This window comes from Bos mutus, chromosome 4 (genome assembly GCF_027580195.1).
Source record: "Bos mutus isolate GX-2022 chromosome 4, NWIPB_WYAK_1.1, whole genome shotgun sequence".
Lineage (NCBI taxonomy): Eukaryota > Metazoa > Chordata > Mammalia > Artiodactyla > Bovidae > Bos > Bos mutus.
Genome location: NC_091620.1, coordinates 75,946,229 through 75,959,408, shown reverse-complemented (window position 1 = coordinate 75,959,408; position 13,180 = coordinate 75,946,229). Strand labels below are relative to the sequence as shown.

Here is a 13,180-nt window from a genome sequence, read left to right as displayed (position 1 = left end):
GAACAGGAGCTGTGGGCTTGGGAATGAGGGAATCTATGTCTTGTCTTGTGACTTCTGCTTATGAGCCACGTGGCCCTTCAGAAAGCCCTATTCCTCCCTCAAGCTCAGAGTCCTCACCTTAAAGTAAAGATAGTAGAAACCAGAGATGAAGGGACTGATAAGCTGTGCCCTTAGTGGCCCTGGATATGGTTTAGTGTGTGTAGTGGGTGTCTTGTTAGCAACTGCTTCCTTGACTTACTTTACCCCCAAATCAATTAGCCAATCATTTCTCTTTCTCTCTCTCTCCCTCTCTCTCTCTCACGCACCAGTCAGTACTGCTAGATGCTACAAAGGATATTGTAGAAGTGTAAATCATGATCTCTGCACTCAAACGGTGTACTTTGGGAGGGTGTAATTATGTCTCATATGAATTTATTGTCCAGTGCTTCTCACAGGACTCAGTAAACACAAAAATAATATGTCTGCTGCTTTCAGCCAGCTTTTGCCAGCACAGGCATGGTTATATCAGAAAGAAAAGAGTTGCTTCCACCTTGTGGCTGGGTCTTCTTTAGCTGGTTCCTGGCAAAACCCTGCTACCGCTAAGCTTACTTCTCATGGCAAGTAGAAGACTGTATTGTTTTTGCTTTTATATACTTTTTCACTTTTATATTATAACAGAGATTACAAATTTCTCTTTAGTCCTTGTTCTCATGGAATTCAAGGTTAGCCTTGGCCAAAGTGTAGTAGGCAGCATTTATTCCTTCACTTGAGAAATGCTAATGAAGCTCTTATCCTGTGCTAGTCACCTCAGCCAACAGAGAAAAGATGAGAAAGCACAGAACTGCCCTCAAAGGGTTCTGACCCCAGAGCCACTCCCCCTCGAACTCCCCCACATCCTCAACTCCTCAAGGACTTTCCTCCTCCCATTAATCATCTTATATCTTACACAGTAATAACTTCTGTCCTTGCTGCAAGTTTTATTTGCTGTTTTTAAGGCAGTGTAGATGGAACAAAGGTACAATCCCTCTTTCCAGGACTGTATACTCTACTAGGTGTAGACATGGTGGGGAGAATAAATACAGATATGATGAGAATAAGAGAGGCATAGTCAGGGAGACTTATAATTATACTCTGTAAGAGAGGCATAGTCAGTATGCAGTGGACACCTAGAGAAAGGCGGTGACATCTCCCCTTGGAGGGACCAGAGGTGGCTTCATGGAGGAGTTGAGCAGAACCTTGAAGAATGGGCACAGTTGCAAGATAAGACAGGAGGAGTTGGGGAGAACGGCAATAAAAACTGGCAGAGGCGATAGCAAGAGCAAATATGCAGAGCTGGGAGCACCCAATGAAGAGTGGAGGAAGAAGAAGCCAGCCAGGTTAAACCTGAGAGTGGCAGGAATGAGCTGGAAGGTTGGGGGCACCAGATGCTGGACGATCATCACACCATGTTAAGGGTCTGGATTCTGTTCAGGAAGTCTGGGGAAGGAGGGTGGGTGTGTGAAAAGGAGAGAGACCACAGCAGAGATGAGCTTCAAAACATGATGGTGGCAGCCACAAGGACTAAAAGAGGACACAGAAGAGAGAAACAGAGAATGGAGAATGAAGGCAGGAGAAGTGACAGGCTGGACACCTAGAGGGAGGAGGATGGATGGGGACTGGAAACTGACTAGATGCAAAGGCAACTCGGAAATCTTTAGCAATTTTAAAAAGTAGGTGTAATTCAGTAACCCTGATGCCACTTGTCTTTCTGTAACATTATCTTAAGAGACTATCTAGATAAAAATGAAATATTAAAACAAAGCCTTCCAAAAATAGCTTCTCCAATGTAGACAAAGTTACCACCACCTGATTTTTATGTCTTGTCCTTGAATTATTTTATAAAGCCTTTGTCTTCGTCCCTTCAGGCTGCTATAACAAAATACCATTGAGTGAGTGGCTTCTTATAGACAACAGAAATTTATTCCCCATAATTCTGGAGGCCAGAAGTCCAAGATCAAGGTGCCAGCAGATTTAATGTCTGGTGAGAGCCTACTTCCTGGTCCTGTGTCCTCACAAGGTGAAGGGACAAGGGACCTCTCAGGGGTTTCTTTTATAAGAGCACTAATCCCATTCATGAAGGCTCTCCTCTCAGGGCCTAATCACCTCCAGATGTCGTCACCTTGGAGGCTAGGATCTCAGCATGTGAACCAGGTGGGCGATACAAGTGTTCAGATAACAGGAGCCTTCATATGTCATGTCATATTCATCCATGGCTTTAAAATCTATCCCCATCCCACACGCACCCCACCCCAGTGTTGGTGCTTCTTTTGTTTTACCTCCTCCCAAATCTAGTCTCTTCCCTCCTCTCCCTATTCTGCAATCTTGGGAACTGATCACTATGTCTGCATCACCCAAACTCTCCTGCCCTCTGATTTCCTGTTGGATTAGGCTGATAAGAAGCACTAGTAGGAAATCAGAGGGCAGTGTGTTAGCTTTCTATTCCAGCTGTAACAAAGTACTGCAAACTTATTGGCTTAAGCCAGCACACATGTATTATCTTACAGTTTTAGAGGTCATAATTCCAAAGCAGTTTCAGTGGGTTAAAAATCAAGTTGTCTTATGAGCAGGTCTATTTCCTCCTGTAGGATCTAGGAAAGAATCCATTCCCTTGCCTTTCCAGCTCCTGGAGCCACCTGTATTCCTTGGCTTGTAGCCTCCTCAACACTAGCAGCAGATCATCTTCCCTTATCCCTGACCTCTGCTTCAGTCCCAAATCTGTTCTCTCTCAGACTTTGACCCCTGTGATTACATTGGGTCCACTCAGAGAAGCAGGATAGCCCTCCCATCTCAAGATCCTTAACTTATTCACATCTGCCAAGTCCCTTTTGCCATGTAAAGTAATATATTCACAGATTCCAGGGCCTAGATGTCAATGTCCTTGAGGGCATGTTACTCTGTCAGCCTCAGAAACATTGATGTATTCTTACCCCTGTTGCTTGCTGCCATGGTGCCCTGGGCCCAGCGGTGCTCCGTCCTCTGCCACAACAGCTCCAGTCAGGTAGCCCCTCTTTCACAGTTTGAGCTCTCGTATGCCCCTGTAACTTTGCTATTGGCATCTGCCCTCTTTGGTTGTCTTAATCCTACTCACACCTCTGAAATAGTCCCACCATTAAATTCTCTTCAAAAATCCCAGCTGACTGATACACCCATCTGGGTACACCTCTCATTGTAACTCACACTGTAAACATCAGGTCTGGAATTAGTATGTGCACATATGCACACACACACACGCACAGTGAATGCAAAGGCAATTTGCAATTAGGTCAGCTTCAGGAAAACAAGAATTGGTTATCCTCTGCCTATATAGCAGTCACCACACAACAACCAACGCTTGCATCTGAAAAATAAATCTATCTGATTAGATAAGTATGCAGAATAATAATCCCTCATTTTCTCTCAATTACATCCAGGGAAGGGAAATCACAGCCTATATTAGGGCCACAATAGAAAGTTTTCTTTTTGATTTGCTTTTGTTTATTTTTCAGTCAACCAGGGAAACTGACTTCATGACCTAACATAAGTGATTTCCAAGAAAATGAATAAGCCACTAACTGAGCCGCCAATGATAGCTTTCTATTCTTGCTCAGGCAGATAATTTTAAGATATTTCCCCAGTCTCCTCTTCTTGCCTGAGTAGTCAAAACAGCATATGAAAATGGAATGGTTGTGCTTATATTTTGCTTTGTAGAAAATATTTTGCATCAACCAGCTTGTCTTTAAAATCTTCTTTGCATTTCTGTTTATGGCCACACAAGCAGTTATCCCTCTGTCCTGGTTTAGGGTTTGGATTATCTGCTCAATATTCAAGGAGGTTCTTTTTGTAAGAACTATTTGTCAAAATCATAGAATAAAAAATAGCATTAACATCCTGTAGGAATTTCCTAAAAGGCAGTACTTACCAAACCAACAGAAGATTTTGGGAGTCTTTAACCTCTCAGTGACATTTTCAGAAAACCACTTCCCTCAATTCTCCATTAAATGCATTTTCAACCCCTCAGGGGCTTCTCTCCTAGATTCATTTGGGAAGAACTTACCACTGTGTTCCATTTTTTTTCTCTCTTCTACCATTATGAAGCTGATGATGATAGCTACTACAATTAATAATAAAGATTATATTTAAATAGAGTTTACAAGGCACGTATATACACTTTATATTATTTGATCATGGTCAAGTCTGGCTGACACGTATCACGAAATCAGATTTAAAACTTTTTATACATTTTGCTGAACTTGATTGAAACAATGAGGAACGTGGAGTCAGAACACAGCTTCTGAAAAACCGCTACTTTCAATTGTTCCTTCATCCATTGAAGCAATATATATGGGTATTCCCCATGTGATGGAGTCCCTGCCCTTAGAGAGCATACATTGTTATGATAGGCAAGGTCAATACCATCCCTTGGTATCTATGGAGATTGGTTCGAGGACCCCCACAGACACCAAAATCCAAGAATGCTCAAGTCTGTCATATAAAATGGTATCATATTTGCATATAAACTACTTACATACATTTGCATATATTTTGCATGTAAAATATATAAAATACTTATATACATCAATGATCATACTTTATCACCTCTAGAGTACTCATTATACCTCATACAATAAAAATGCAATATAAGTAGTTGTTAAGTACAATGTCAATGTTAGGTAAATAGTTGCCAGGCATGCCAATTTCAAGTTTTGCTTTTTGGAACTTTTTGGAATTAAAAATATGTATCTATTTGACACTAACACCTAGGGAAATGGAGGGCCAACTTTTAAATAAATGCTTAGGAAAGGTACCCAACCCAAACTATGGGATCATAGAAGGCTTCCTGTATGCAGGCATACCTGAGGTTTCTCCTAAGGACTGAGTAGGATTTAGTTGTTTGAATGGGGAAGGGCAGATTCGAAAAGGAAACCACATGTGCAAAGGTACATAAAGAGAACAACTCTACCTGGAAAGTATAAGGCAGGAAATGGGTGACCTGAGGAAGGAAACATCAACACCAATGAAAAGCCCTAGAAGAGTGAGTTTGAGGGGGGAAGGGAAGCAATCTAATAATATCCCCTATATGAGATTAGTGTTAGTAATATTTGACAGAGGAAAAGGGAAGTTTTGGTGATAAAGATACCAAATTATAATTTAGAATTGACTTCCACAATTGGGCTACTGCATCATCTTTAAATTTCACATACATTTACGTGTTTTAATTTAGAGAATTGTAAAAGTAAGAATGAGAAATGAAAACTGTTGAATAAGGAGCTCCCCCTGAATCTCCACCAAAGCGGCCCTCTGAGTGAGTGGCCAAGTCAAAGACTAAACTTTTTTTGAGCTGTTACTGAATCTTTTCTAAAGAGAAGATACACACATTAAGAAAATGTGGAGTAAGGTACCCCACTTATATCAAGTCTCTGCAGTGACTCATAACTTCTTGTTCCCCTCTGGTTCTTCTCACCTTCATGACCCTTCCAAGCAGGTATGTGCTCAGGTATAACCCTGATAAAGAACTTTTCTGCAGATCCACCAGGGCTTTTTCACACTTCTCTTTGGATGAAGTTTCGTAAGAAATATTTTCTTTTTAAATGATTACAGTCAAAACATAGAGTCTTAGACAGATTCCAACATATAAAATAATTGAGGCAAATAAAATCCACAGAATTTTGGTGTTGTCAAAATTTCAATTTCAATCTGTACTTCAATTTCCAGGAGGATAGAAGTTTTTTCAGGAAAAGCATGCTGACTTAATGGGCTCCTGTGCCTTGCTGAGGCGATCGTGCACCACAGTTTATAACCAGAGCCAGGTCCTGTAATAGACACTTGGATCCTGTCTAATTCAATCAACAGTCTCATGGAAGACATGGGAAAGTGAACCAAAGCACTCTGTGTAACCCCTTGGAAAAGATTTATACTGTAATAGTCATTAAATAATCTCTAACAAAGGTTAATTGTGAAAAAAAACATAATATAGTACAGGTCACTATTGAGGTGAAAATCAGCCTGTCCTTTGCTCCAGCAGGGCCCTTACAGACCAGGTGTCCTGATGTCATAGCATCAAGTGACAATGCCTCTGGCAGAAGCAAAGACCCGAATTCTAATTTTGTCTTTATGATTTTATTTAGACTCAGCCTCCTTTCATCTTTCTCTCGATCCTTTAGCATTTGTTTCCCATAACAATAACACACCTGTCTCTAGCAATTTTTATAGGTCACCTTTACTGAAACCTCATTCGGTCTCTTGTAATACTGTTGAAATTGTTGTGATTTGGCTGCAAGTGCCTAAGGCAGTATTTCAAGATGGCTTTATGGTGTGCAGAGGTGCTCGAAAGCTGAGTTTTCTGTGTCATGAAAACGAAGATGGTTACTATAACTGAAAAGTAAACCTAAAATTCATTTACTCAAACATGATTAACTGAGGGCCTACTCGTTGGGAATTGTGGCAGGTATAGATGACTCGGAGGCAGGAGGCGCTTTCCTTGCTCTTGAGGGATCTAGAGTCAGTGGGAGAAACCAGCCTCTAAGGGAAAAATTATGACAAAACTATCCTGTGACCTCGGACCATTAGCCACACAAATGGTCCACAACTAAGTCTTTCATGAAATAGCAAATAGAGGCATCATCTATTTTTTGGCATAAAATTCTAAAGAAGCTCAATTCCTCACACCTAGTTATAATCTAGGATCACTTCAGTCACACATAATCATATGAAATAGATTCTTGTGGTATAAAGGCAGTGAACTGATTGCAACCAGCTAGGAATGTTTGTGGAGAAACCTGAGGAAGCCTTGAGTGGAAACTGCCATGATTAGGGGCTGCAGTAATTCCAGAATTAATATAGTCCTTGTAAAGATTTCATTGAGTTGAACCAAATACTGTCTACAAAAATGTGTACAGTATAGAGCTTTTTTTTTTTTTTTTCCTTACAACCTGGACTATTAATTGCTTAAGAAATACTGAAACTTTGGGAAATTTCCTGGTGGTTCAGTGGTTAGGACTCTGTGCTTTCATGGGTTGGGGCCCAGACTTGATCCCTGGTCAGGGAAGTAAGATCCTATATGGTATGGCCAATATATACATATATACTGAAACTTTTACCTTTACCTGCCTTGGCTTTCCAATAAGAGAAGTTTTACCTGCAGAGCCTCAACCAAGTTCAAGGACTTAGTAGTAGTTTTGTTCAGTTCAGTTCAATTCAGTCACTCAGTCGTGTCCGACTCTTTGCGACCCCATGAATCACAGCACGCCAAGCCTCCCTGTCCATCACCAACTCCCTGAGTTCACTCAGACTCACGTCCATCGAGTCAGTGATGCCATCCAGCCATCTCATCCTCTGTCGTCCCCTTCTCCTCCTGCCCCCAATCCCTCCCAGCATCAGAGTCTTTTCCAATGAGTCAACTCTTCGCATGAGGTGGCCAAAGTACTGGAGTTTCAGTTTTGTTTTGTTAGGGAAAAAAAAAAAACCTGCCAAGATGTGAACAGAAATGTGTGCATAGAAATGCAGAGCTTGTTAGTCTGAGCCAAGATGGCAGCCTTCTCTCGCTCTGCCTTGCCCCTAAGACACCACTGTGAGGTTGTCAGTTTCCCAAGGGGACCACAGATACAAGTATTTCTTTTACAGGAAAAAAAAAAAAAAGAATGCCTAGAATTCATGTTATATCCTTTGTTAGTTTCCTACATTTAACATCTCCTTGATCCCCATAAAACAATATGCACATTCCTGAATTATGTCTATGGCTGTCTGTCCATCTGTCTGTTTCTTCGTTGTCCCCACTGCCTCCATTCTCTCTCTCCTCCCCCATCCCTCTCTCAACTCTAACTCAAACTCAATACTTTAAAAGTTCTCTAAGAACAAGTGGAGGAGATCTTCAGTTTCATTTAGTACCATGACTCAGTTGAAGATAGCTCTGTGGTGAAGAGTGTAGAAAGAGAAGACTACATTAGAGTCACAACTGGTCTTTTTCTTCATCTCTGAACAACCTGCACATTTTCCATTGTTTCTTTTTCTTTTTTCTCTTGCATTGGAAACTATTTTTGTAATTAATTAATTTATTTTAATTAGAGGCTAATTACTTTACAATATTGTAGTGGTTTTTGCCTTACATTGACATGAATCAGCCATGGGTATACATGTGTCCCCCATCCTGATCCCCCCCCTCCCAACACCTTCCCCATCCCATCCCTCAGGGTCATGCCAGGGCACCAGCCCTGAGCACCCTGTCTCATGCATCAAACCTGGACTGATGATCTATTTCACATATGGTAATATACATGTTTCAATGCTATTCTCTCAAAATCATCCCACCCTCTCCTTCTCCCACAGAGTCCAAAAGTCTGTTCTTTACATCTGTGTCTCTTTTGCTGTCTTGCATATAGGGTCATCGTTACCATCTCTAAATTCCATAAATATGCATTAATATACTGTTTTGGTGTTTTTCTTTCTGATTTACTTCACTCTCTATAATAGGCTCATTAGAACTGATTCAAATATATTCTTTTTAATAGCTGAGTAATATTCCATTATCAAATTAATTCCCCCAAATAATTCACATGCCATATAGGAAAAGGACCCTTCAACTGGCCACACCCGGCAGCTGAATGAAAGTCAGAAGGTAATGAGAACCTCTTCTTTCCCTGACAAATTCATTTTCTTATTCATCTGGATGCTCACAGGATGAAAGTGAAAAGAATCATTTCTCAAATTTCTTTATGGAGTTCCATGTCAAATAAGTATGTATAAGACTGATATTGGACTGAGAGTGAAGAGTAAACCTTTTTAGCATTTGTGTCATTTCACAAGGATAGATGGGCATCTCCTGGCTGGGCCTTGTTACCTCTGACACTAGGTCCAAATGAGTTTAACCACTTGTGCAATATGCCCAGAATACCTGTAAGATTCACATCTTCAACAGTGGCAGCATTTCCAATTTATTGCCCAACCAGCATCTATCTCACTACCACCACCACCAAGTTTTTTTCCTGAGTTTGCCAAGATCTTGGACTGTTTCAAACTTCCATTGCTCCCAGTGAGGCAGGAAGACTGTCTCCCTGGCTCCCTGGCATGGACAGGGGCTTGGGAGAAACTGAAAATCCTAGACAAGGGGCTAAGGACCTTCAGTTCAACCAGCATCAGAGTTATTTTCTGCTTCTAAGGGGATCCCACATGGAATGCTGCCAAGCCCCAAGAGGTCAGCTCAGACTTCCAAAAACTCAATAAAAATCTTCCCAGAGCCCAGTCCTGAAAACCCCACACTGGCGACACTGCACCCAGCCCTGTGAAGCCCTTGAACCCTCTTTTCCTCCAACTCCTACACAATCTTCCAACTCACCACCTCTCCCTGGCTATTTTTTCCTCCCTTAATTCTCATGGCTCTTAGTAAGGGAAAGGGAAAATAACAAATAGTCAAGAGAATGAAAGCATCAAACTTTCTAGGTATGGCTATTAATATTTCTTTCACACCATAAGAATCCTTCTATACAATTCTTGTTGAAATGTCAGTCTTGGGAGAGAAGTATCCTCAGGCAGTGGTGTCTGTCAAGGTTTGAGTTTTGGATCAAGATTACATATAACCCCCTCCCTCCATGGGTCTCAAGATGAGCTGTGTGGAAATGCTTCATTCATTCATTTACAAGTATGTACAGTGAACCCCATACAAGATAAATAGTCAAATGGGACTTAGTCCCTGCCCTCATTTATCCTATGATTTTTCTTCCCCATGTCTTCCAATTTCTCATCTGAATAAACACCATGACCACCTCACAACTTCAGCTCCATTCCTCAATCTCCTACTTTCGCTCCAGTCCACTCTTCATACTGATGTCTCAGGGAAATTTCCAAACACCACTCTGTTTTCCAGGTCAGCTTGCCCCCTGTTCAATATTTTCAGTGCTTTACTGTTGCCTTTAAAATAAAGCCCAAACCCCTGAGTAGCAGAATTAACTACCGGCAATTCCCCCAAATATACCATGCTCTCAGATCTCAGGCTCTTTGCATATGCTGTCCTCTCTACCTAGAATGTTTTTCCTCTTCCTTTACCAAGGGAACTCCTGCTGATACTTCAGAATCCAGTTGAGATGTCAGTACCTGTAGGAAGCTCTGACCACCAGCCACTTTTATTCCAATTTAGATGGCCCTCCCTTCTCTTTCATTAGCACTTTGTGTACACCTCTGTCACAGCAAAAATATATTGAATAGTAACTGTCTTATTTACCCACTTTCTCCCCAACTAGACTGAGAATGTGTTGTAAATGAAAACTATACTTTTTGTCACTATTTATCTGATCTCCCAGTAGACTGTCCGAGACATAATAAGTGCTCAGAAATTGTTTGATGAGTGAAGAAGTTCAAAGTCTAAGAGGGAAGACAAAGAGGCATAATTCCCTAATGAGGTGTGATAGATAACAGAGTGGGGTGCAGTGATAACTGAGCAGAGGGATTGCATACTTCTGCTTGAGGAGAAGACAGGGTCTAGGAAGTCATCCCTGGGGAAAAGAGCTTGGGTTGGCCTTGAGGGAAGATTAGGAAGGCACCAGGCCTGTTGGGAAGACAAGGCAAGGAAATAGTGGCATATGGAAGGCCCTAGCCGCCTCGGTGAGTATGATGCATCTGGGGAGATTTCCCTCAGAAGAATGCTGCTGGTGACCATGTGAAGATATTGGTGGGAGTAATCCAGATGGAGGCAGGAACTGAACTAGGAGCTCAGCAGGAGCCCCAGGTTTCTATCTTGGGTGAATGGTGGCGCTGTTGTCCAGGATGAGGACTTGAGAGGACAGACTATCTGGGGAGAAAGGTGGTGAGCCCGATCGACTGGTGTTGAGCTGCAGTGGCCTGCTGGACATCCCAGTGGAGGAGATGTTTAGCAATCAGTCAGGTATGTGAACCTGAAGAGAGTAGCCAGGAATGAAGACTCTATTATAACAGCTTCACTGAAACCTGTGCTTTACTTCTACGATGTGATGCTGGGTCTTGGGGTTTCAGTCACAGGCGAGGATTGCTGAGAGAGGGTTAGTTGGTCCCACTTCTGCCACTGGCTTGGATACCTGACCTCAGGCTAGCTGCTGGACTTCAGGCTGTGCCTGGTGCCTCCTGGGAAAGGAGACCATAAAGGAAACCTGAAGAAAACTGGTGCAAACCTTGGCCCTAAGACAAATTAATTTTGTCCTGTCTTTAGTGATTCTTCTATGTGGAGTTTGTGCCATCGAGGCCAGCCTCTTCCACTGCCTTGAAACAGTGCTTCCAAAGGCCACTGAGTACACGAAGTGGGGAGCCTTTACTTTCATTACACTGAAGTCCTGGCCCCTTAGGGAATCTGATTTAGGTAGAGGCATCATTTCCATGGGCTTCCCAGATGGCGCTAGTGGTAAAGAACCTACTTGCCTGCCTGCTGATGCAGAGACGTGGATTTGATCCCTAAGTCAGGAAGATTCCCTGGAGGAGGGCATGACAACCCACTCCAGGATTCTTGCCTGGAGAATCCCATGGACAAAGGAGCCTGCAGTCAATAGGGTCACACAGAGTCAGACATGACTGGAGTGATGTAGCACACACACAAGCACATACATCACTTCCTTACTATAATAAACATGTGTTTATTCCCCCCTCCTCCCACTTTACTCTACCCTTTGGCTGTTGAGACAGCAACTTTTTGTTCCTGTTCTGGTCCAGCCTATAGCACTCACTTTGATAGTGCTCCCTTAAAGGGGGCTTATTTGCAATTCTGTCTGCATTATCAAGTTCAGGAACCCACCTAAAATAGCATTTCTGCAAAGCAACTCATTGTGCTTTTCCTGGCTAATTTGTCTTAAGTGACTTGCACTGAAATGAAACATATTTTAATTCAAAGGTTTCTGACAGTAATAATACTGTGGGAGTTACATGGTGTGCTCATGGTTGAACCTCTTTTATTCCAAATATCTATTCACAAAGGATAACGGGAGCTGCTTATGGAACCCACGCACGCTCAGTTGTCTCAGCCGTGTCCAACTCTTTGCAACCCCATGGACTGCAGCCCACCAGGCTCCCCTGTCCATGGGATTCTCCAGGCAAGATTACTGAAGTGGGTTGACACGCCTAGGTATTGTCAACAATTCAAGAGGAATTGGTATTTAACCAAAGAGTTTCTGACAGTCAGATGTGAGAATGGCAAAGACTGAGCAAGGGCATTAGTCATGTATGGAGAATGGAGTCATTTTTAATTCAAAGGACTGTGATAGAAAATTCATCATCAAACTTGAGTATCAACCAACCACTATTTACAAAGAAGGCAATATCACAACATCACCCAGGGAAATGTAAGTAAATGATGCATAACAAAAATTCTCAGAGAAGCCCAAAAACCAATCATTCCACCCAACACACTGAATTAGATCCTGCAATGGCAACCCATTCCAGTACTCTTGCCTGGAAAATCCCATGGATGGAGGAGCCTGGTAGGCTGCAGTCGATGGGGTCGCTAAGAGTCGGACACGACTGAGCGATTTCATGCATTGGAGAAGGAAATGGCAACCCACTCCAGTGTTCTTGCCTGGAGAATCCCAGGGACAGCAGAACCTGGTGGGCTGCCATTTATGGGGTCTCATAGAGTCGGACATGACTGAAGTGACTTAGCAGCTTAGCAGCTGTGTTCAATGAAAAGTCCTTAAAATATTCACTTCTTGACTCAAAGCGAAGATGCCAGCTTATTTTGAATTGCAGCATCAAACACATCCCCTAATTTTTTAAGAAAATCCTAAATAGTTTAATTATGACCTCTGTCATACTGGCTAAATATAAGTGACATAGCATCACAACCTTCATGGTCTAATATTTGAATTTCTACAAAGATAAATAAAGCTTGGTGGTCAGATTCAGGATGCAGCCAGGGATTAGCCTCTACTAAGGAGCAGCAGGCTGCAACCAAGCCTTTCTGTTGCTCTCTGGAAACTGGTCATTTATGGGTGCTTCTCTGTTGGAAATGCAACTTGAATAAAACCATCTTTGGCTAACGTGATGTTTCTTTAATTAACAGGTAGGAGATCAGATCATTGAAATCAATGGGGAGAGCACAAGAGACATGACCCACGCCAGAGCAATAGAGCTCATCAAATCAGGCGGAAGGAGAGTGAGGCTACTGCTGAAGCGTGGGACGGGACAGGTCCCAGAGTATGGTACGTTTCACATTTTGATTCATGTCTTTTCTGTCTCT

General features: G+C 42.3%; 1 protein-coding gene across 7 annotated transcripts in view; it reads left to right on the top strand.

Annotated features, from left to right (window-relative positions):
* Window positions 1-13,180, top strand: part of MAGI2 (membrane associated guanylate kinase, WW and PDZ domain containing 2) — a 1,472,905-nt gene that overhangs the window by 1,375,679 nt on the left and 84,046 nt on the right. For all 7 annotated transcript variants that reach the window (XM_070369681.1, XM_070369676.1, XM_070369674.1 and 4 more), the window contains one exon: window positions 13,004-13,142. In XM_070369681.1, coding sequence (XP_070225782.1) covers window positions 13,004-13,142 — 139 coding nt within the window. The remainder of the gene's footprint in view (window positions 1-13,003; window positions 13,143-13,180) is intronic.